General features: G+C 40.5%; 1 protein-coding gene across 4 annotated transcripts in view; it reads left to right on the top strand.

Moving 5' to 3' along the window:
* The window catches only part of RGS6 (regulator of G protein signaling 6), a 479,758-nt gene that overhangs the window by 6,354 nt on the left and 447,701 nt on the right, over positions 1-25,703 (top strand). For all 4 annotated transcript variants that reach the window (XM_010962350.3, XM_010962362.3, XM_074365305.1 and 1 more), the window contains exon 2: positions 16,089-16,192. In XM_010962350.3, the coding sequence (XP_010960652.1) occupies positions 16,109-16,192 (84 nt within the window). In that variant the 5' untranslated portion in view covers positions 16,089-16,108. The remainder of the gene's footprint in view (positions 1-16,088; positions 16,193-25,703) is intronic.

Genomic DNA, 25,703 nt, shown 5'->3' with positions numbered 1-25,703 from the left:
AAAGGCAACACACATAATAAATACTTGAGAAAAATTGGTCTCCTAAACCGAAAGTTGCCCAGCCTACAGAGCTATGGATCTGTCATAGTGATGGATTGATCTTGTAAAATACAAGTCAGCATTTGGAAAGCTTTTTGTAGATCAAAACCGTTTAATAAGAATTAGGTGGTATCACTTCCATTTTACAGATGAAGAAACTGAAGCTGAAGAAGAGGTTCAGCCACTTCCCTAGGGTCAGATCATTACTGAGTGGAGAAACCAAGATGTAAATTCAGATCTTATCTGACCCCAAAGTCCCAGGACTCTGATACATCACAAGGTCAGGGATAAACAGAGACCCTTCCCTTGAGCTCATTTCCGTTGTTTTGGAGACACGATAGAAATAATTAGAAGATAAATAAAGGATGTTAAGAGACAGTTTTAGAAAAGAATGCATGGAATTTTGCGAGTCAGATTAAGTAGCAAATAGATGATGAAAGCAGTAAGTACTGCCCAGTACAGAGAGGGAACATTGTATGATCAGACCTGGGAGAGAGGCTTTGGGAAATAGGCAGAAATTTCATAGGTGAGGAGAGGGTTAACAGTAAGCTTTTCAGGTGAGAGATGTTAATAATAATAATTGGTTGTTAAACCAATTTTAGTTGGCTTTCAGAGTAAGAATATTGTAAAATCTTCACATCAAGAGTCATCCCAGACCATTCTAGCAAAAATAGTAACTTCTGCCCCTTTGTAGTGCTCTTTTTTCTGCTTTATCTGCTCTAGTCTTCAGAGGTTTATCACTGTGACATTGCACTAGATGTATTTATTTGTTCTCTGTCTCCATCCACTAAAATGTACATTCCCTGAGAGCAGGGACTCGGTTTTATTCTGTCTTGTAGCTTCAACATCTGTCACACATTTTTGTTCCTAGTAATTGCTTAAGAGCAATTTGTGGAATGAATGAAAGAAGGAAAAATCCTTAGAAGAGGGGTTGCAAACTCAACACAGAGCCCGTTAAGTAAAGCAGATGAGTGAAACAAGGGGGGTTTCTTTCACAGTGGTAACGTAATTTGTGTTTTTCCATGAAAAACATGCCCTGTTTATGTGTAAAACACATAGAAAGTTTTTATTCCCAGAAAGAAAAGTATTTATACCCAGTGTTCTTGAAAACTGGGGTGCTCTGCCCCGTTTTTGATGGAGACGCGGGTACCGGATAACACTTTTCTTTTTCCTAAAAGCCAAACAGCCACAAACAGTGATGTTGAGTGGCACCTGGTGCTGGACCTCAGGATTGGGAGCATGACGGAAGGTGAGGACTGTGTTAAACCAAAGGGTATGTGCTGCTCAGAAAGTCCTGTCGTCATCCATTTTTAAGCCATTTTTAACCACTAGCAATGAGTACCAATTAGAAAAATATATGGATCTATACTGCCCAATCCAAGCAAAACACTTGTTTGAGCTGACTAGGTTTTTTTCTGCTCGTGACCTCTATAGAAGAAAGACAACAACTTAAAAAAAAAAATCCTGTGTGTTTTTCCCTTAGGCTGCTGTGTAAGTGCTGCTGTGTTTAGATTCCAAACCAAGCAGGAAGCTGCCATTATATTATTTTGCTGACTATACATCCTAAAACACAGACTGATTCAGCAGCTGGTCAAAATAGAAAGGATGCATTCACAAAGAATACATTTATTGATTACATTTAAGTTTTTTTTTTTTTGTTTTTTTTTTTTGGGTGGGGGGAAGGCACTTTACCTTTCAGAATGGCAGGTAGTTTAGGGGCTTGGCTGCTGGTTCCTGTCTGTAGCCAAGAGTATGTGACGTTAGACAGAGCAGGTTAATGCCATTGATCTGCGTTCTCCCCAGGTGCAGAGTAGGGCTGAGAAGCTGTGACTGCTTGGAGGGCATTCCTGAAAGAATGTTGCTGGAAATCTGAGGTTTAGTCCGCTCTTGGTTGGGGTGGGGGTGGCGTGAGGTGGGATAGTGTTTCTGCCTCAGGTCACAGTTGGTCCAAGGCCTCTGCTGTTCTTCGCTCCTTGTCCTGCTTGTCCACACTGACAGTGGTCCCACTATTGAAGACCCTTTTTTAGATGATGTTTAATCAGATATGGTTCCTGTTTTCAAGAGGTTTAAAATTCTGTGGTGGCGGGTGAGGTGGGGGGAAGATGGAGAAACAGAATGTGGCAAGACAGGCACGTATACCTGGCATGGGGGAGGGGTTACTTCCCCCTGGGGATTTCACTGAGGATGAACTGGACATTGGAGGACCAGTGCATTTGGAGTCTGTAGAGATGCGGCAGGGGACAGAGATGGCCAAGGTGTGCTTGAGGCATTTTAGTGTAAGTAAAAGGACAGAGGTAACAACACGTGCAAAGAATTTTTAATACCCCTCTACTGCGATTCAGTAAAGACCTTGCAGGCAGAGAAGTCTGTGCTGATGAACTTAGAACTTAAGGGGAAACGGATAGGGGAAGTCTAGGTTGTAAGCAAAACTGTTGACTTAATATTTATGTTTAATGAAAGTAAAATGAGAAAACAAAGTAGACTGAATGACATTTTCCTCACCTTATGTTGGTATTGGAGATAACCAAACAGTGAATTTCTCGTTACTTCTCACTACTTTCCAGGTCTCTCCTGTGCAGTGAAAGGCTTGTAGGTGGTTTTGCTTTATTACAGTCAAAGCACAATTCCCATGCAAACGGGCATTTCCCCCCACCATGTCAGGCTCTCCGTCCAAACGTTCAGTGCCTTTTAGACTTGCAGACTGAGAGGTTGACTGCTGACTCCCAGATCTTCCTGTGGCTCAAGGGTAAAGTGGATCCATCTTAGGATGAACTTTATTTAACTGCTTGGCATGACTGATTGGGAAGTTCTCAGATGTCTCACCCCAACGCATAGGGTACTGAGCTTCATGCCAAAGCATATGCTGTCAGTTCCAGGCTTTCGTTTCTTTGGCTTCCTTTACCTCTCAAAAGCTTCTCTGCAAAAACCACTTCCCCAGCCTGCCATCTGCCTACAATCCCGCTCCCCCACTTAAAAAAAAAACAACAAAAAAAACCCTGTTTCTAATCTCTAGTTTCTTATATTTTCTAATTATCCTTAACAGGAATGACCAGTTGGCTACCAAAAGTGCATTTGGGAGTAGGTTGTTTTAAGTTATTGGGAATTCTTGGTTGCATTTCCTGTGGTTGAAATTGGTCATGTTGTTGGTTATATGAGGATAAATAGTAATTGACAAGACTAGAAATGCAAACTGGTGCCAGTGTCTTGAGAGATTTGAATGCCTCATATATAATGATGATGATGATGATAATGATAATAATGGTGATTCAGAGCTCTCTTGGATGTAGACAAAAACCAAAACAACTGCACTAAAACAAAATTCAAACCAATTTATCAAAAAAGAAATTTGTCTGACTCATATATCTGGGAACTCAGTCATGGTTGGATCCAGGGACTTAAGTGACACCATCCGCACTTCTTACTTGACCTCATTGTCTTGACTTCCTCCTTCCACGACACTAGAGGAAAAGAAGGTGGTCATTAATCTCCCTCCCCTCATATCCTTTCAGCCCAGTCCCACAGGGAAGAGACTTTCTTTCTTCCAGTGTTCTTATCTCAGTCTCAGGGAAGGACCTTGACTGATCCTGTTCAGAGTCATATGTCTACCTTGGTCTAGTCAGTGTGTCCAGTGATATGGCATGTTCTGCTGAGGACAGTTCACAGCCCGTCTCTCTCTATCAGAAGAAGTAAAATTAATATATATTTATACTGGGCGTATATATATATATATATATGTATGTATGTATTGGGCAATAGGATATAATAACTGCCTCAATCTTTTAACCTGGCTGAAGGACTTTTGCTTTTATTTGCTGGGCAGTAGAAAGTTATTAAGTTATTAAGAACAAGTGCAAAGTATTTCGACTACTCTTTGGAAATTCTGAGATATTTTGTAAGAGTTGGAAGACTTTCACTGTCCAAAATAAAGCTTTTGGATAATGTGAAAGATTCCTCCAGTTGTATGTTTCCAGTCTTGTTTCACTTCTATGCCAGCTCTCTCATTCAGTGACTGTTGCTCCTGGTCTATGCCTAGGGGTGACTGTGTATGTATACAGCAGTGGCAGACACAACCTCTGGCTCCTCCATCATCCCTGCAACCATCTCCCTGCAATTATATCACTTTTTGCATGGCTGTACCTGAGATGGCTCGAGTGCCACCTTGAGAATCAGAGTTGCTGTATCTTTTACCCAGAATATTTGTCCTCTTTACAGGAAAGTACACAAATCATTGCTCAATGAATTTTCAAACAGTAAATACATCCATGTTATCACTCCCAGATTAAGATATAGAATATTACCATTCCCCCAGAAACTACCTCATGCGTCCTCCCATTGGTACGACCTGCCTCACCCTTTCCCCAGTGGTGACCACTAACCTTATTTCTAACACCACAGCATTCTCATTTTTGAAATACATGAAATATATATGGAATTCTATATATATGTATAACTCTATGCACAACATTGTTTGAGAGATTCATCCATGACGTGATATGTGGCAGTACTTTATTTTTTTTTTTTACTGCTGTCTAGTAACCCATTCTGTAACATTTCAGCAACTGTTTATTCATCTATTGTTGGTGGGTGTTTGGGACATAGTAGTTAGGGCTACTATGAATAATGCTGCTATAAACATTTTTGTGTGTGTTTTTTGGTGTACATGTGAATGCATTTCTGTTTGATATGCACCTGAAACCATGTCTGGGATATGGGGACATGTGTTCAACTTTGGGAGGTCCTTACAAAGAGATTTCCTAAGTGGTTGTACCAGTTTATACTCCTATCCCCAGTTTCTGAGTGTCTCAGTTTCTTCACATACTTGTCAACACTTGTCAAACTTTTGAATTTTAGCCTTTCTCTTAGATCAATTAAGAATAAGAAAATATTATTTCTGCCTGGTGAGCTTTATGAATAGATCTTTCTTTTGTGAAGTCTTACTGTCTCCAGAAGTGGAAAGGCCTAATATTGCGACTCCAAGTATATGCACTATGGAGTCATAGTGGTGGTGCCTCCCTGTGATTTCAGTTTGCTTTGGTGACTAATGATGTTGTGACTTTTTAGTATTTTTTAACACTTTCACTTAATCTTTTGTATGTAGACAAAGTTTGTTGCCTATTTTTCAGTTGGATTGTCTATCTTTGTCTTACTGATTTGTAGGAGTTTTTTTTAAAAAACAGATTCTGAATACAAACATTTTTTACCCGTTATATGTGTTTAAAATGTCTCTTCCTATTCTGTAGCTTGCCATTTGACCCTCTTTTGATGACTAGCAGACTTTACTTTTAATAATCCACTTTATCAGTCTCTTCCTTTATGGTTAATGTTTTCTGTGCCTGCTTAAGAAATTTTTGCCTACCCTAAGGGTGATGGAGCGGTTTTCCCATTTTACTTTATAGAAGCCCTATTTTTTGCCTTTTATATTTAGATAAAAAAATCTGTGGCATAAGAAGGAGATCTATATTTATTTTGTTTTCCATATGTATAGCCAGTTAACCCAGCACTACTTGTTGAAAAGTCTCTCCTTTTCCACTGCTCTGAAATGTCATTTTTGTTATAAATCAAATATGTGATCACTTATATGTGGGTCCCTCTCTGCTTTCTAGCCCCTTCCACTATTCTGTTTGCCTGTCCTTCTACGATACCACACTGTCTTCATTAATATAGCTTAATAATAAGTCTTGATATCCAGTAGAACATGTTCTCCAGCTTTGTTCTAATTTAAGAATACTTTGGCTATTCTTAGCCATTTGCATTACTGTGTAAACTTAAAAATCATCTTTTGATGAGATTTTGGTCACATTAAATCCATAATCCAAATTGGGAGTAAATTAATGTTTCTAGAATGTTGACTGTTGCAGTTCATTAACATGGCATATCCCTTCATTCATTTGGAGCTTTTATTTCCGTCAGCATATCTATGTTGTAAGCACATCATACACCTTTCTTTAGATATTTTCTCAGTATTTGAAGGTATTTGATGTTGTTATAAATGGCATTTTTTAAAAACATCATTTTCTGAGTGTTGAGGGTCTATAAAAATACAATTGATTATTCTTAAATATTGATCTTGTATCCATCCAGTGGCTTTGCTAAATTCACTTATTAATCCTAATAGGTCTGATAGGTAGATTATTATAGATTTTTCCACGTACACACTCAGATGATCTGTGAACAGGGAGTGCCTTTTATTTCCTTCTCCTGCCTGTTGCATTGGCTGAGACTGCTAATGCAACGTTGGATAGAAGTGGTCATAGTGGGCATCTTTGTTTCATTCTAAATCTCAGTGGGAAAGTTTTCAAAGACTCAGTCACTATACTTGTTTTTAAATGACCCCTTATCAAATTAAGCAAGTTCCCTCACATTCAAAATTTGCTCAGCAAATGTTCATGAACAGATGTTGGATCTGACCAGATACCTTAAAGCAATGTTGCATGGACTGTCCGCTCACCTCTGCACGTCCCTTTTCTCCTGGATCTGGGTCCCACATGTCCTCATTGTCTTGGGAGCTCTCCCTTTAAAATTTTATCTAACTTTTCCAGTTGTTCTTGAGAGTTGTTGCGTTGGAAGCTAGACCTTTGCTGTAGGGAACGGTACATTCTAACTGTACTATTTTTGTCTTCCATCTACATAATATAAGTAAAACCATAAAAAAGACCCTCAGGAACCTATTCAATTGTTATTTCTTTGACCTATATTATTTCTGCCTGGTGAGCTTTATGAATAGATCTTTCTTTTGTGAAGTCTTACTGTTTGCAGAAGTGGAAAGGCCTAATATTGCGACTCCAAGTATATACACTATGCAGTCACAGAAGACGCCCTATTTAAATGCCTAGGTGTAGAGTCTAAAGATACTTCTTAAAATTTTTTAAAAAAGAAAGAAAAAACAAAATCCCAAAAAGTAAAACTGATATTCTTTAAAAAAAAAAAAAAGCCAATAGGAGTGCTTTTCATCTTGGGTCCCCCAGGAACATGTCATCCTCTTCATCTCTTAGTCATCCCATTCTTGTGTATAAAAATTAGCAAAGCTTCTCTGTCACTCCTACTTCTTCTCTAGCAGTCGTATAATCTTTCATGTGAAATAGGGGGATAATAAAACGTCACTTCTGCAGTGCCTAGAGTCAGTCGCATTAGTCAGTAGTATTAGATGCTGTGATCTTAGAACCCATATTTACAAAACGCAAGTCCTCTCTTGTGAGAGGACATGCACTTGGGATCTGAAGGCCGGAGTTTTAATGCTGGCTCTGTCACTGACTGGCCAGATGACATTAGTGTATAACTCGATCTCCCAGGCCTTGGTTTCTGCCTCTGAAAAATTGAGTGATTGAGCTTGTTCAGAGCACAGAAAATTTTTTATGTAAAGGATCAAATACTAAAGACTTTGAGCTTTGTGGGCCACATGGTGTCTGTGGCAACTGATCAGCTCTGTCACTGTAGTGACAAGCAGCCAAGGCAATACGCAAACAAATGGGCGTTTATTTACGGACACAGGAATGTGATTTTTATACAATTTTCATGTGTCATAAAATATTATTCTTCTTTTACCTTTTTTCAAACATCTAAAAATGTAAACACCATTCTTAGCTCTCAGACCGTACCAAAGCAGGCAGCGGGCTAGATCTGTCCCATGGGTCCTAGTTTGCTGACCCTTGAGCTAATTGGTTGTCAGGGGCTATTCCAGAGCTCTGTTAGGCAGAGGCATGCTAGTCTTCTTAAAACTATTTTTTTCCTGTCCCCATGAACACCGTTCAAAAGAGTCTTTCTTACTCCTTTCTCTTAGATCAATCAAGAATAAGAAAATGAAAGATCTGATTTTCCCTTTATTTCTTCTCTGATGCTTGCTCTTTTTTTGTTTTTTGTTTTTGGTAGATCCAAGTTTCCGACCTATATAATTTTCCTGCCTTAAGAACGTCTAGCATTTCTTGCAGGGCAAGTCAGCTAGTGGTGAATGTACTCAATTTTTAATTGTCTGAGAAAGTTTACTTTTCCTTCACTTCTGAAGGATCATTTCACTAGATATAGACTTCTAGGTTGGTGGGTTTTTTTTTTCTTTTCTTTCCTTTCAGTGTTTTAAGTATTTGACTCTACTCTCTTACTTGTATGATTTCTGAAAAGAAGGACCCTGTAATTCTTACCCATGTTCTTCTACAGGTAAGGTTTTTTTCCCTCTGGTTTCCTTCAAGATTCTCTCTTGCCTTTGATTGTCTGCAGTTTGAATATGCTATGTGCAGGTGTAGGGTTCTGTGTTGTGTTGTTTTAATGTATCCTGCCTGGTGTTCTCTGATCTTTCTGGATCTGTGCTTTGTTGAATGTCATTAACTTTGGAAGGTTCTCAGTCATTATTCCTTCAGATATTTCTTCTTCTCCTTTCTCTTTCTTCTCTTCCTAGCACTCCAATTACACTTACGTTATGCCTTTTGCTATTGTGCCATCATTTTTGGATGTTCTGTTCCATTAAACATTTTTTTCTCTCTTTTTTTCAGTTTGAGAAGTTTCTTTTCACCTCAAGCTCACTGAATCTTTCCCTGGCTTGTTCAGAATCTACCAGCAAGCCCATCAAAGGCAGCCCTCATTTGTTAGTGTTTTTGACTTCCAGCATTTCCTTTTTTAAGGAGTTTTTTTTTTTTAAAGTGTTTCTATCTTTCTGCTTTCTTTACCATCTCTTTTTCCATTAGAACTCTTAAACATGTTTAATCAGAGTTATTTTAAATTTCCTATCTGATCATTTCAACACCTGTGTCATATCTGAGCCTGTTTTTCATGACTGTCCCTTTAAATTGTGTTTTTTCTCTGCCTCTTAGCATGGCTTATAATTTTTTGTTGAAGGCCAAACATGAGTTATATCAGATAATAGGAACTGAGGTAACCAGGCCTTCAGCATGAGGTTTTATTTAATTTGGTCAGGAGTTTGGCTGTGCTTAGTGTTTGCTGTAGTTGTAGCTGCTAGAAGCTTCAGATTCTCCTCATGTTCTTGTTTTTGCCTTCTCTTTTGACTTAAGGTTTCCCTATATACTCCTCAGAGAGTGAGTGTCTTAAGCTGTAATCCACTGTTATTAAACTAGAGCTTGTTGGGGTGGTGGTGGGGTACAAGTAAGGAGCAGTGTTCTATCACCTTCCAATTAAGAGCAAACATGGAGCGACTTCCCTTTAGCAACACTTCCCCTGTTGCTATGGAGGGAAGACCAAGTGCATGGTGGTGGAGGTGGGGGTGCCAGGAAACTGACATAGAAGGGGGGGGAGTTGAGGATATTTGCACGGGAGTGATTATGGGTGATTGTAATGATGGAACCAGGGAGAGAAGACAGGGAAGGCAGAGTGAGGAGCAGAAAGGTGTGGGTTAACTGGAGTGAATGTCTGAGTTTGAAGAATGTCTCCAAGCTGACCTGTTGAAAAGTCTGTGGGTGTTGGAGTGAGTCCTGGATCAGAGTTCTAGTTTCTTGGCTGATGAGCTGTTTTACTTTGGGCAAGTGACCTGTGCTCTTGAGCTTCAGTTTCCTCATCTGTAGAGCGGGAATGGTAATATCCACCTGTTACAGCGGCTGTGCAGCCCTGCCCTGGTGATTCTAAAGAGCAGGCAGGGCTGAGAACCACTGGTGCAGGTGATTAGCATTTGTCTCAATTTATAGATGAAGAAAGGAAAGCTGGGGGAGGCTGCATAGGTGTAAGATGATCGTGGTCACACAGGTCTTGAGTGGCATGGCCAGGACTGAGAGCCAGTTCTTGACCCCAGGACCCTGGCTTTCTCCATCACGGTGAGTTCCTGGCTATGTTCCAGGGAAGTGAAAGGAGCCCCACCTCAGCATGGCTGTGTATACTGGAGGCAGCAAGGGGCAGGAAGCGGGATGAAGGGATCAGGTGAAGAGAAGGCAGGCTCCACTGGTCCCCAAACCTGACTGCACTTCCAAATCACCTGGGGAATGTTCCAATGATCACTCTCCAGGGACCACCCTAGGCCTGTCTATGGGATCAGAATTTCTGGAGCATGGCAACCAAGAATCTTTACAATCTCCCCCAGGTGATCCTGAGGCTGCTGGTCTGGTTCAGATCCTTGGACCAGATTTTGGGAACCTTGGAAATTCTACATGAAGTCCTAAAATGATCCAGGGATTACAGTCCAGTAAAATACTGGGTGCCTGACCTCGCCAGCAAAATTGGCCCCTAGGGGTTGAGCTCCAGCCCCTTGTTTTAGGATCTTTGGTACATTACCTGAAACAGACGCTTGAGCTGTCATGGAGCATCTGAACTTTGAGTACCTAGGAGATACCAAGTTGGCAGACTCTGCAATAACAGAAAGTTATTTGTTCTTTAGAGCTGTATCTCTTCCTTCTTCCCCCTTGAGGTTCCTGCCCACTCAGTCAGAGCTATATAAGCAAGCTTGGACTATGGAGCTAGCACACATCTTGTAGATTTTTTTTTTTTTTTGAAGTGCTTAACATTGCTGATGTCAGAAGAAAAATCCATTGAGTTGTAATGGGCTGAGGCAGACAATATGAATTTGATGTGCTGTGGGGGAGAGGAAATAATATCAATAGATATTCTTATTTGGCAGCATAAATATTCAGACTATATTACAAGCAGGGTTTGGTTCTCTCTCCTGCAAGATATTTCTCTGAATAGGGTTTTCAAGGCGGGGCACTAGGAGTGTCAGGCATGATGTGTAGGGCTTTTAGCTGCATGTGACGCTGGTTTGGGGGCGCTGTAGTATAACTGTAGAGGTCTGCCTCTGAGCTGTGCATCAGGATCACCTGAGAAGCTTGTTAAACTGCTAATGGCTCCATCTCAGATGCATCGACTCAGAATACCTGACTGAAGTGGGGAAGAATTTCTCCAATGATTCTGATGTTGGTGGCCTGGGAATTTCACTTGGCCAAACATTGGCCAAAAACAAGACTGCTGGCCAGTTGCTACATTCATTCTGTGCTAGGGGATTTGTGTGACTTGTTCTGTTCCCTCTTCAAAAGCAACCTTGCCAAGTAGAGGGTTCTCTTCTTCCAGGTGGAAAGCTGGAAGTTTAGGGTGGAGCAGTCAATTAATTGCCAAGGCCACACAGCAGCCTTGGGGTGGCCAGAGCTGAGATGTGATTCCCAGTCTGACTTCTAAGCCCCTTCCTTCTCCACATCATAGAGGTCCTTCCTACCTGCAATGCTCAGCATCATTGTCTGCTGGACCTGAGGCTTTGTATGCTCTGGAGAGGCTGGCATTACAAAGAAAAAGAGCTGGTATTTACTGTAACTGAAGCTACAAATGCAATGTAAGTTTGGAGTGGATTGCAGTCCTGACTTTCAGAAGATTTACTAATCAGATTTTGAGTCATAGATGCTCAACTGTTATTCCCAGGGTCTCTCCTCACTCTGCTTTCCACCATCCCGCATATTCCTTCTTACATAAATTGCTCGTGGATTCCAAAAGTGGATTCCTGAGTTCAGGGCCAGTCCATATCAATAAACCCTGGGGAAAATCTTCATGTATGATTCCATTCATAGATCTCTGTGATAAGGAGCCTTCTTTGAGCAGTTTTAATGACTCGTTATCCAGATGGATGTTCTGGAAGGAGTACACTGCATCTTAGTGAAATCTTATCAGTTCTGTCCTCCATTAAAAATACTTGAGTACCTTCTAGATACCAGGAATAGAGGGGTGAACCCCGCCGAACAAGACTGCCCAGGCAGAACTGGCTTTCTAGCAGAGGAGGCCCCTGATAAACAAGTGAACGGAGTCGTATGGATTCAGATGGGTGAGCATCCCTGTTACTCACTCTCCTCACGTGGCTGTCTCCTACTAAATCTCCTTGAGATCATCATCTTCATGGTTTTTTCCTTCCTGGGTATCTGCCATTTCTGTGGCCTCAGATGTCCATGCTTGTGTTGTGACCTGGGCTGGAATGGCCTCTTCTGCCTCCCCCTGAGTCCCGTTCATCCTTCTGCTCTGATCAGAGTTGCCACCACATCCTGCTCCGTGCTGTCATAACTGAGCACCCGCACAGTACGATGTACTGCTTTTTTGGACATGTTTGTCCCCCTCCTGGGTGCTGAACACTTTAAGGAGAGAGCATCTGTGTCTGATTTGTCTTTATATCTCCAGGGCTTGGTGTGGAGTTTTGTGAAAGTGGATGCTCAATGTGTTTGCTCTAAGAATAAATGTTGAGCCGCATGGCACCTAGTGGTGGGCGGTGGTATTACAGGAATTGCTTCACGGGGAGGGATGCTTGACTAGCAGTTCGGTGATTCTTTGAGAAGCTCAGCATGAACGTTGTTGTGAGTAGAGAGGATGAGCCAGGATATAGGTAGTGATGGAGGCATAGAGACGCCTTAGAGTCTTCTGGTGAGGTTTTGAAGAAAAGTTAGAGAATTTGAAGTTCTGAGGTTCTAGGTGGGGAGTGGAGGGAACACTAAGGATGCTGTGGTTTATAGCTGATGTCCAGTTGGGGTCCAGAGAAGCTGGGGCTTGACCTGGTTCCAGTAGCTAGTCAGTTTCAGGTAGGAGATCCAGGCTTCCAGAGGGCTTCCACTATGCTGGGACTGTGGTTTGTGACAGATAAAGAAACAGAGGCACAGAGAGGTGAAGTAACTTGCCCCAGATCACATAGCTAATGAGTAGTAGAGCCTGATTGCAGACATAGATCTGTCCAATGACAGAGGCCAGCTTGTAACCACTAACCTATCATGTCTCTTCTTGGAGATTGTGAAATGCACAGTCATAACAATTTGCAGTTTTCCCCTTTTGTTAGCTGTAAACCATTGCAGGAAAATAATATTATTAAAGTGTTTTCTTTCTATTGAAATGTAGTTGAGTGTTTTCAGAAAAACATTCAAAGTTTAAAAATATTAAAATAAAAGTCCTTAAGTTGTTTACTGTGTGTACATACATGTGTATATAAGTAATATAAAGGTTTTGTTTTTCTCCACCACTAAATTTAAAATACTCCTACTCACAAAGTATTTTATACTCTATTGTAATGAATGAAAATCCAGTCCTTTAATTTTAGGAACCCCCGCTGTATAGTCAATGAATGTAATTGGAACATTCTCACCTGTGTAGGATTTGCATCTAGTTCTAACATCTGTTGACATATGGACCAGAAAGAGGTCACATCACTATTTTAGAAATGAGTCTTTCTAGACACAGAAAAGTTAAATGACCTGTCTGAATTTCTTTGTTTTCTTCTTTTTTAGAGTATTTTAAACTTTATTTTTCCTTCTTTTTTCTGTTCTTTTAAAAAATTTTGTCATTGTTGTCGTCGTCGTCTTCTTCCTCTTCCTCTTCTTCCTCTCCGCCTCCTCCTCCCTCTGCTGCTCCCCTTCTCCCCTCCCCTTCTTCCCTCCCTCCCCCTCTCTCCTCCTCCTCCTCCTCCTCCTTGTCTGAATTTCAAAATGAGTTGATAGAGGAACCCAAAATAGAAGCTTTTCTATTACATACTAGACTCACGAAAGTTCCTAACATAGAGGCCATCTGCATTCTCTGAGCAGACTAAAGTCCAGACCCTGGGACAGCTGCCTGTTTTAACACACAAGAATGTTTCCATTGGCGGGGGGAAGGGCAGCCAGGGAAAGGTGAAGGGAGGGCTGATGTGATTGTTTCTAGGTCATTTCCAACCTTCCTATTATTGCACGGTTTTCTGGGTGGAAGATAATATGCTCATTAATGTGGAAGTATTCATTTAAAAATGAAGCAGTAGAAACCCAAGATGGCTCTGTTACATAGATAAATGAAATGCATAAATGGACTCAGTTTTTGTTTTTCATGGTGTCACTTTCTGTGTTCAGGCAAAAGAGCAGGTAAATAAGTAGTTGTTTTAACAATGAAACAGTGTGTCCTTCATTTAACTTTAAAAGCTGCTGATTAGAATAATAATCAGTGTTTCCATGTAGTGCTAAATTCATAGAAACACTGATATTACAGTGGGTAGAGATACAGAATGATGCTCTTTAGTCCTGCTTGTAATCTAACTTTTAAAACACATCCAAATTCAAAAATGAGGAAGCAAGCAACATTCTTCAAATGGGATATTTGGGGCAATTAAATTCTTAGCATAAGTTACAAATTCCTGTCTCTTCTCCATCTTCCGCCCACATTTGTTTTTATGGAATGACCTTTGATACCAACCTATTTTATAATAAAATGTTCTCTGAATTTTATTTTAAATTGAAATGGCCTTTTCTGTCAAGTACGGTATTTATGAAAGTTTCTTTGATGAAAAGCCTATGACTTTTGTGCAAATAACCCAGGCAGGCTCTTAGATTAGTGATAACATTTGTATAGGACTTTTATGGCTTTATACAATACTTTACACTCGATTTATTTGACCCTTACCTGTAAGCACTCAGTGGAATTCACATTTTACTGATGAGAGCAATGTAGGGAAAGGTGACTTGGCAAGGTTCTGGGCACAAACAGGCATTCAACATGTTCACTTTAAAAGGAGATTAACAAAGGGAGCCCAACAGGCTGTTTAACTTGCTCAAGGCTGCCCAGCAAGTAGTGCGTCATACCAAGAATTGAACTTAATTCTTTAACTTAAAAATTCCATATGCTGGCATTGTCTCACTGCTGTCTTTTCAGGTTGTTTAAGAGATCAAATAAAAAATATTCATTTTTCTTAATTGAGATGAAATTCACATAACTTTAATTTTAAGGCCTACATTTCAGCAGCCTTGAGTACATTCATGGTGTTCTGCAGCCATCACCTCTATCTAGTTCAAAAATGTTTTCATCATCCCCAAAGTAGACCCCATATCCATTAATCAGCCGCCCCAACCCCCGTCTCCTCAGATGCTTGTTACTGTGAATCTGCCTACTGTCTCTATAGATTTACCCAGTCTAGATATTTCATATAGATGGAATTGCACAGCAGATGAGTCTTAGACCCTTCAGGCTGTCGTGGTAGGACACTGTAGGCTGGGTGGCCTTTATACACAGAGATATATTTCTCACGGTTCTAGAGACCGGGAAGTCCAAGATCAAGGCTTCAGAAGATTTGGTGTCTGGTGAGAACTCTCTTCCTGGTTCGTGCATGGCTGTCATCTCACTGTGTACTCACATGGGGAAGGGGGCTCTCTGGGATCTGCTTCATAAGGACACAAATCCCAGTCATGAGGGCTCTGCTCTCACGACCTAATCACATCCCAAAGGCTCTACCTCCTCATACCATCAGATTTGGCGTTAGGGTTTCAACATATGAATTTCGAGGGGACGTAACTATTCAGTCCATAGCAGTGACCTTTTGTGTCTGGTTTCATTTACTTAGTGTGATGTTTTCAAGGTAAATCTATGTTGCAGTGAGTATCCGTGCTTTATTACGCTGTATGGCTGAATTATATTCCATTGAAGGGATAGACCAACTATTCATTAGTTGATGGACGTTGAATTGTTGCCATTTTTTGGTGAATAGTGCTGCTATGAACGTTTGTGTTCAAATATTTGTTTGAACGCCTGTTTTCAGTTCTTAGAAGTAGAAATTGCCAGGTTATATGGTAATTCTGTGTTTAAATTTTTGAGGAACCAACAAACTGTTTTCCATAGTGACTGAACCATTTTACATTCCTACCAACAATGTACAAGGGTTCTGATAGCCCCATATCCTGGGCAGTACTAGTGGAGTTTTTAAAAAAAATTATTATAACCATTTTAGTGGGTATAAAGTGGTATTTCCTTATGGTTTTGATTTGCATTTTCTTGATAAATTATTCATATTTTAATGCATAGAATTAATCATAAAATGAGCTTTGATAAGACAAAATCAACATCAAAATGACTGGCTTCATCTGTCTCCAGGAGATTATTTTAGACTGACATATAAACACCCCTAGGGTACATAATTCTGGGCTGAAAATAAAGAACATGTTGCTTTGGAACTAGAAGAATGTATGTGGATAATAGGACCACAATTATCCCCTAACTTAAAGAATGCTACTTAAATTAATGAGGGAAAATAAGAAATTTCATCATGTTTTATTTTCATGCCACCTGCCAAAAGACACTTAGCTCTTTGCACTGCAAAACTTTCTGTATGCAATTCTTTCATGTCTTAATGGTTTGTTTATTCATTTTTGCAGTGTGAGTGAAGACATCCAGAATGGCTCAGGGATCCGGGGATCAGAGAGCACTGGGCATTGCTGATCCAGAGGAGAGTTCTCCAAATATGATAGTCTACCGCAAAGTAAGGCATCTGGTTAAACACTGGGGGTGCTGCCGTGTGTGTGTGTTTGTGTTGTGTTGGGTTGACTGATGGTTGACAGCTCAACAAATGTTTTCTGCCTAAACTGCCTTGACTGAGAAATGAATACAACTTTCTCTCGTATCCTCTGATTCTCCAATATTAAAATTCAAGGAAGTTAGGTTTTGACATACTTGGTATCAAGAGCTTGAAAAACATGTGGATTAGTTTTTTTTTAAACCAAAGGTTGCCTAAACCGTGCCGATGGACTTGTATTGTCCTTCTGTGTAAACAGCTTAGATTGATGTTAATTAATCAAACGTTCTTCAAACCCACTGTGCACGTGATCTGGTCTGGATGCTGTGGAGAACACAGAGGTATGTATGTAGTAGATGTTTTACAGCTGGTAGGAGACGTAGGACGTACGCAAATAACTGTTGCAGAGCCTAAGTGTGAATTGCCAAAGGAGGATGTTAATGTAATCTCAGAGGAGGGGCAATTACTTCCAGCCGCAGAGGTCTGCCAGGGGCTGTGGAGGAGTGGCTTTGAACTCAGTTTGAAAGGATCCATAGATCGCTTTATGTAGAAAGCAGACGGGAAGAGCAACATTCCAGCAAAGACAAAGAGCTGGAGGAAGTGAAGGACCATCAGAACCAGCTAGCTTGGGCAGAGGATGAATTACGTGGAGTAAATGGAGGTGAGATTTGAGGAAGAGAGTCTGGATGGAGCCAGATTTTAGAATGTTGAGTTGCAGGCAATTAATTCTTAAGAAACTTTAGTGCTGGGAGTTGTGAAATCAACATTTCTTTGGGATTATGAACCTTGCCGCAGTGTGCCAAGTGCACTGTTCCCAGGGTAGGTTGGAGGCTCTAGGGGGATGTGTCTGTGTCTGTGAGAAAGGTAAGGAGGACACTAATCTAAGGAGGGAAAATGCCCCTCAGAAATGAGCAGGACTGAACAGAGGGATTAAAGAGTTGAATTAACAATGATTGGAAACAGAATGAACAGGAAATTAGAAGGCGAATAGAGAGTCAAAGATGACTGGGTTTTTGGCCTTAGGTGATAGAAGGCATTGGTGCTATTAACTCGAACTGGGGTATTTGGAAGAATACATTTGGAAGAATACATTTTAAAGAAAGGAAATATGGCACATAAGTTTTATCTGTGCATGTGTTGAATTTGAGGAAATAATTGCTGCTTTTTACATACATTTTTAGTGTTTGCATGTTTGTGAAAATTTAACCTAACTACATCACATATTAACAAGGAAAATGAGTTCACGCTCATTCATTTCACTAAATATTTGCGTTGTCTGCTGGGTTCTGTGTATTATGCAAGACTCTGTGTTCTATCTATGTTAATCATGTGCGCAGTGTTGAACTAAATATTCCCAGATGCTCAATATGGTGAATTTTTCTTGTCTTCTTGCAAAAATAGAACTCTTAAACTATTCTTGCTTTCAGCACCAAATTCCTCAATCCTTTGCTTTGCAAAAGAATGCTTAGATAACCCATCTCTAAGAGAGATGCTTATTAAATTGTAATAAAGAAAAAAATAGATTAATGGAGCTGACCAAGTAGTGAGGCATATAGGATGATAGAAAGACATTTATTTATGATTACTTTTTAAACTCACACCAAAATAGGAGACCTGGTGCCAAGCTTGTAGGAACATGGAGTTTAGAGTCAGACCTGGGTTAAAACTGCAACTCTGCCACTTCCTAGTGGTATGACCTAGAGTCGGTTACTTAACTTCTGTGAGTCTGTTTTTTCATCTATAAAAGGAAAAAAAAAAGTGGGAGGAAGGGTCGTACCACATGGAGTTATGTGAAGATTCATTTGGATAAAGTAAATAAGGCATCTTACACCCAGCTTGGCATAGAAGTGGTCCATCATGAATGTTTCTTTTGCTGTTATCTTTCGGTCTTGTAGAGACAGTGACACTGGGAGAGGAAATAAATTATAAAAGGTATAAATGCTGGTACTGTCAATAAGATGACTAAAGTGCATTCAGACAGTGAGCTGCTTTTTGAGACAAAGGAAAACAATGCAGATATTTTTAGGTTATTCAGGAGATTGCAAATCAATGGATTATTAAAGGTTAATAGGAAATATAAAGGTCATGTGATCCAAACACCTTTCCACAAGAATGTTTGGCATTATGTTGAAAGGGAAAACCCCCTACAGTTTTGTGGGAACTTGATTTTTACTTTTTAGGTGGTAGCTGGGGACTTTCCATTGTTTTAGTTTAATTTAGCAACAAAATTGTCAATTGCTGTAGTTCTTCAGGGAAATGACCACAAGTCATTTGGTTTCTATCTTAGAAATCTATCTTGCTCCCTCATGACAAATCTGTGGGAGCGGGCTATCTATGTGTTCATGTTATTTACTATAGTAGTTAATTGCTATAAAAGGGACACTGGATCTGTTCAATCTCTTAGGAAGAAAAATACTGCCCAGTACCGGTCCAGGACTTGGAGTCATTCAAGCCTAGTTAATTTGACTCACTTAAGACATGGGATATTCACCTAGTTCTCTTCTGTAGACTGGCCATTAGCTGTGACCAAGACTTACCTACTGCAGGACACTGTCCTCAAGGGGTAGGTGAAGACTGACTCTTGGAACCAAGGTTGATTCAAAACATTTCCTATGGAAGTCCTCTTATGTAAAGGTTCATTCAAGGTCATAGCTATAAAGCCAAACCTTTTCTCAGAGGTCCACAACAAAAACTTACATAGAAAAAAATGCGCAAATGGTGCTTTTCAATTTTTATTTTCTTTCTCTTGCTTGTTGTTTCCTTCTCTTGTCAGATGTTTTCAGTGCGAAATTTTTGCTTGGACTGTGTTGTGTTGATTCAGATGCTGACATTTAAAAAGCTAAATCTAGAGAAATGGAGCTTTTGGGTAAACTTCCAACTAATAAGTGGGGTGATTATGTCCATAATGTTGTGACTTTTAAATACCATTTAGGATGGTAACCTAACATGTAAGTAACAATGGGTGGGTTTCTTAAGCCTACACTTTTCAGAATACTCTCCATTTTCTTTTCATGTTTTCTATGTCATTAACTGTGAGAAGTTGTACTTTCCCAAGGCATGATTTATTTATTGATTTGAGCAGACTTTCTAATTTAGTTTTTTATCCTTCATATTCACATTTTGAATTGGAGGTGTGCATGAAAAATGTATTGGTCATATTAAAATCTATTTAAAGGAAAGCCTTAATTATTCATGAAGTCACCTAGACCTGTTAACTTTTTTTTTTAAACATTCCTTGATCCAAAAGATCCTGGGGTCATTGAATTGCCCAGTGTAGTGATGATGTTTGAACTTGGCTGTAAGTCAGATCATTTAGGGGTGCTTTACAAAAATGCTGATCCTCAAAGGACATCCCTCTAAGGTGTTTTTATTTAATAGATCTGAGTTTTAAAGTGCTCTCAGGGGAATATGATGCCCAGCTAACTTTGAAACGCATTTATTTGGTATCTTTTAAAATATCCAGGTGGAGTATGCATTGCAAAGTAACAGGGAAGTTGGTGTTTGATGTAGTTTTTTGATTTCACGATTATTTGCAGATCTTTCAAGATGTAGAGGAACTAGGCTCTTATAGAGTTAGAATTAAGGAATTTTTGTAGCTTCATCTGAGAGATTTTCGTCAATCCCCTCATTTTGTAGATGGGAAAACTGGAGTTTGGGAAGGATGCCAAACTTGCGGAAGGTTACTTGGCAATTTCCCAGGGAACCCGTGATTGTGTCTAAATAACTCCATGGCCCCTGTTGGTGTCCTTTCTCCCATCATGTTTTCAACTACCGACTACTATTACTACGTTGTTGGGGCTGAAAACCATTGGTTAAACTAAGTAAATGAAAATATCACACAGCAAATCTTTGGTTTTCAAGGTTACTCTCAGAGATGTGTCTGAACGTTTGTAATGTTAAGGTTTCATTCTACTTGCTAGTGCTCTTGTTTCTTGGGAGGAGATTTTCTGAAATATTTACTCTCTTTTATAACTAGGGATTCTTTTGAGTGAGAGTAGGTTGCTTTCTGAGTTTATTTGGTTCTTGGAGTGGTAGTAATAATGTCTCTTGACAAACTTCCAGCTCGACTGGTAATTTGATTTGGTAGAACTCTGGGAAAGTAAATGGTAGGTGGGCAGAGAAAATCGTAGCTTAACGTGACCTAGTTGTGGGTCAGGAGGTGGTACAGCGTGATCGAAGATGCCAAACGGGGGGCCGAGGACCACTGCTTTGGTTCTCTCAATGGGGAACTTCATCTTCCTGGCTCTGTTTCTTATTTTGCCTTCCTCCTTCCCAACTAAAAAATACTTCTTACACAAAAAGAACATATTTAGTGTCTACATAAAACAGAACGAAGCATGATAAAATGAACCCTGTTTACCTACAGGGGGAACTTAATAAATAAACTTACAAAATATTGTTTTGGCTTCATTTCCTCTTATATAAAGTGGTGGGATTGGACTACGTTTGGGCCCATCACCTTTCTGCAGGGCTTTCAAAGTTTTGTTCTGTAACTTTCCGATCTTTCAAAAGTTAATACACTTCCTGGATGTCAAAATAACGTTGTGAGACTATATGTGTATTTAAGGGCCTTTTGAACTTTCCTGGAAGAATTTTAGAGCATCCGAGGTAACCTAAATTGGATTGAGATTAAGCCTAGTGTCGTTAGGAAGCAGCAGAAAAAAATTGTAGTGGTAATGATTTAACATTCAGCAGTTACAGTATCTTCTTGGTGGTGACCTGTTTCTTCGGCTCGCTAGTAACATTGATGATACTTGTGCAGGTGATATTTTGCATTCCTGACTGTATGTTAGGCAGAGAGCGGGAACAGTGTTTAAACAGCACTAGATGTTGTCAGTAATACATACTGTCAGGGATCAATTAGGAGTTTTAGAGGAAGAAGAAAAAGCCAATGTCCTTGTATGTCAAAGACACTGTGAAATATCCTTGTCATCGTTGGTTCCCTCCTCCTGGTAGTTTTCAGTTATTCACTTCTTTTCTGCTGGGTCTCGCCTTTGTGTAATTCGGCTATCCCAAGGTCACCTTCCCCAGTGATCTAGGACCCTTGAAGTCCTGGGCAGAAGGTGGTTTAGGCATACTTCCTAAAAGTAAAGGTAGCACTATTTTAGTTAGACAGGCAGGGGTTACCAGCAAGAAGGGGAGAAAAAAAATCTCTCCTGGAAGAGGTGAGGCTGGCGAGGAAACTCAGAACAGGATGTTATTCTGGAATTCACTGAAGGCAGTTGTAGAAGCCAGCACAGCTGAGAGTCAGGGCATCTGTGAACCCTGGTGACCAAGGCGTGATCAGGATTAGAAACTGTTTAATTAGCAATTATGTATTGAGTGTCATTTGTGTGCCAGACCCTGTTAGATGCTAGGAATGCAAGCTGAATACCGTTCCCTGAATGAACCCATGGGCTAGTGGGACAGAGATGGGGTCACAACTGTGGTTGCAAAGAGGCTGGCTGAGGGGTCTGGGAGGAGGTAGAAGGGTCAGGAGGCCCACATCAGGAGAGGCGATGATGATGTCATAGAAGACGTGCAGAGGATTTGGCACCTGCCTTAATTCCTGAAAGACAAATAAGAATTAACCTTGCAGAGGAGGGGAGAGAAAATGTGGAGGCAGAAGGACCAGCACATGCAAAGGGACAGAGGTGTGATGTTGTCTGCTGAGTTCTGGAAACTTCAAGTGCCTGTTTTCCTGGACCTAAGTTTCTGTGATGAAGGCTTGAGAAATAAAGCTGGAGATTAGGGCCAGATCATAAAAGATCTTACACATCAGGCAAGGCATTTGGACACTGTGCACGCGTCTTCCCTTTGTGTCTCCACACCCACACCTCACTCCTCTCGGTGCCTCTCACTGCCCCGTGCGGACCACATCTGCAGGGCTCCGGGAGCTCTGGCATTCAACTGAATTTGGTCAACAGGAGCCTGTGGAGAAAGAGGAGGGAGGAAGAAGAGCGAGGTCAGGGTGCTTCTTCCCCCGGCTCCCTCTCGGCAAGGTCTCACACTGGCTGTGTCCCTTGACCGAAGGTCACTGCTCCTCTCCAGGCAGACTGCTCTTCTCCTCTGGATCCTGATACCCTTTCCTCTACTCATCCTTTTGGGCCTCAGGATGGTTCTAGTGTGTTTTTGTTATCTATCGCTGTATAACAAATTACCCCCAAACTCAAAGGCTTCAACACAACACTCATTGCCACCGTTTCTGTGGGTCTGTAATCCAAGTGCAGCTTGGGTGGGTCCTCAGGCTCTCAGGTCTCTCAGGGTCTCTCAGTTAAGGTGTTGGCTAAAATTGCAGTTTCATCTGAAGGCCCGACTTGGGGCAGGCCCACTTCCAAGCTCTCTCATACGTGTGGTTGTTGGTGGGATTCAGTTCCTCGAGGGCTGTTGAGTGATAGCCTCTGTTCCTTACCATCTGCTGTCTGGAGGTCACTCTCAGTTCCTTGTCACCTGTGTGTCTCCACAGGGTAGGTCACAGCATGGCGGCCTGTCTCATCAGAGTGAGCACGGGAGAAGAGGCAGAGAGGGGGTTGGCGGCGGGAGTGTCTAATTTTATAACCTCATCTGGGACATAATATCCCATCCCTCTGGTTAGGGGTGAGTCACTGGGCCTAGCCCTCAATCAGGGTTTATACAAGGGCACAAACACCAGGGGGCAGCGATCCCTGTGGGCCACCCTGGAAGCCGTTTACCACACGGCGCTGAGCCCACGAGCCAGAGGTTCCTGAATGTTCCCTTGTGGTTCCCGTATACCTACCACTTCTTTACACCTGGTCCTTTTTGAAGTAAACCTTCCTTGAATTGTTTTGTATTTAATGTGCCTTCTGTTTACTGATACGCCTCTGACTCAGCAGGTGGTATCCCCAAAGCAAAGGGAACCCACTGAGACCCTGTTTCTTCATAAGGAGGTTCTCCCCGAAAGGATTTGAAGCAGGGAAGTCATATGTCCAATGTGGAGAATGGGTGTGTGGAGGGAGGCTGGGAGAGAAATGACAGGATCAGGGAGCAGAGGAGCAGTTTGGAGATTTTATAGGGATTCAGAGGAGGAAGAAGTGCCGTCCAGAGCAGTGGCAGTGATCACGTGGATGAAGGTGAGCGCGTGAGGAGGAGGTAGATCAGCAGACTGGGCGACTGATTAGACGCAGGGCAGACTTGAGGGTGAGGAGGGGGGAAGGGGAGGGTCTCTTCCCTGGGTTATGCCTGGGAGTTGTCAGAAGGTCTTCTGGGACCAGCAGAATTTGGAATCCAGTAACTGTAGAACTGGATTGCCTGCCCCTCTCCTTGTCTGTTGATAAATCCAGAGCATCATGGAAAGAGCCTGTACCTGGACCAGGATACCTGGGTGTTTAATCGTCACTGCCCACTGGTTCACTTTTCGCCACGCGCAAGTTGTTTCTAAGTTTTATTAAGTCCAGTTTTGTCACTTGTGAAGGGAAGGGTTAGCTCGGCTGAATGAACTCAAAAGTACTTTCAGGCCTAACAATCCAGGGCTTTAATAATCTACAATAAAGAAATGGACATTTTATTATCTGTTTATTCTTACATAGCCTCCTTTACTTGCTTGCTTTTTTTTTTTTTCTCCTTTGCTTTCTTCTTAATTTTCTTTACGAAGTTTATCCAAGCAAAACTTTAACAACAGGGATATCAGTATGTTTAAAACAAATGGTTTTTGGTCTTGAACATACGGCTGTCTTTCTTTCATTCATTCATTCTTTCTTTTTTTAAAAAAACATTAAGTAAAATTCCCAAGGATGAGCTACAGAGAGTGTTCTGGGTAACTAATTTGATTGTTCAATCTGCACTTTAAGATTCCCTTCATTAAATGTTCTGAAGGTTTTTTAATTGCCTTAGGGAAAAACTGTCCTGTTTTCCTTTTCCCCGAGGATTAACCTTGTGAGGGGGAACAGCCTCACATCACATTATCTTGGCTGGCAGGAGACAGGAGTGCAGGCAAGTCCGAGACCGGTGCTATCTGTGTCTGCAGATGAAAGGGATGGTATTTTTAGTGTGAAGAGGAGTTCAGTATGGTTTAATATGATGTCTTTCCATGAGTATAACTTTCTAATTTGAAAGCCTTTGGTGTGTTTAAGGCTTCCTTTCATTTTTTTCACTTTTTTTCCCCCTCATATCATTTCAGAGAGTCTAGGATTTTCCATGTTGGCAGACAGTTCATTACTCCAGCTGTTGCTACTCCTGTATCCTTACACTAAGGAGAACTTGAATGGCCACAGAGTAATTTCCCCATTCTCAGGATTTTGAACAAGAAAAACTAATAATAAATATCTGTGAAAAGAAAATAACTGTGTTAAAATCATAGGGTAATAGGAAGATTATTTAAAAAAAAATCTGTTTGCCAATTCAAATCAAACCTGAAAATGGACAATAAAGGAATGGAAAAAATATACAAAGATGTAAATCTAAGTATAGACATACACTCACTTCAAAAGAATATCCATACCTTGTTGGTGAATAATATCCAAAGATGGAAATAAATCAAATATCTCTTGAAAGAGAGTTAGTTAAATAATTATAGTGGAATAGGATACATATTTGGGATGATCCCACAGTTAGGTTACCAAACTTCTGCTCTGGTAGACCTCATAATTGCCCTGAAGGAGCTGGTTACTGACATCCTGGGATATGGTCAGACTGATAGTTCTTTACTTTTGTTTTATTTTTATTTACAAGACTTTACCATTTTTGTTCTATTTGCTCCCTATAATGGTTATGTAGATATATTAAAATTATCATTACATCGCCTTTTATTGTTTTCTGCATCTCTGTACTTACATCTGGGATAATTTTTCTTTTGTCTAAAGAACTACCTTTAGTGCAGACATGCATTCTCTTAGCTTCTGTTTGTCTGAAAATGCCTTTGTTTCATCTTCTTTTGTTGAAGGATGTTTTTCCTAGACACAGAATTCTAGATTGTTAGTTATTTTCTTTCCACACTTTGATGATAATTTTCGTTGCCTCTTGGCTTCTGTTGTTTTTGTTGAGAAGCTACCTGCCAGTTTTATTGTTAGTTTGTTGAATGCAATCCCTTTTTTTAAATTGAAGTATAGTCAGTTTACAATGTTGTGTCAATTTCTGGTGTACAGCATAATGTTTCAGTCATACATATACACACATATGCCTTTTCATATTCTTTTTCATTATAGGTTACTACGAGATATTGAATATAGTTGCCTGTGCTACACAGTAGAATTTTTTTTCCTTTTTGACCTTTGACTGCTTTTAAGATTTCTGTCACTCTGGTTTTAGCAGTTTACTATGAGGTGCTATTTTCTTTTTATTTATTATCCTTAAAGTTAATACCACTTCTTTGATTGGTCCTTGGAAAATTCTCAGCCATTAACTTCTGAACTATTGTTTATTTTATTTTTCTCTTTTACTCTTCCTGGGATTTTATTAATATATTATGAACTTTTCTCTGTGTTTCACGTGTTTCTTATGCTCTTCTCTGTATTTTTTGTTCTTCTTTGTTTCAATATAGATG

This window comes from Camelus bactrianus, chromosome 6 (genome assembly GCF_048773025.1).
Source record: "Camelus bactrianus isolate YW-2024 breed Bactrian camel chromosome 6, ASM4877302v1, whole genome shotgun sequence".
NCBI lineage: Eukaryota > Metazoa > Chordata > Mammalia > Artiodactyla > Camelidae > Camelus > Camelus bactrianus.
The sequence above is the reverse complement of the archived record's forward strand: the minus strand, read 5'-3'. Positions and strand labels throughout refer to the sequence as shown.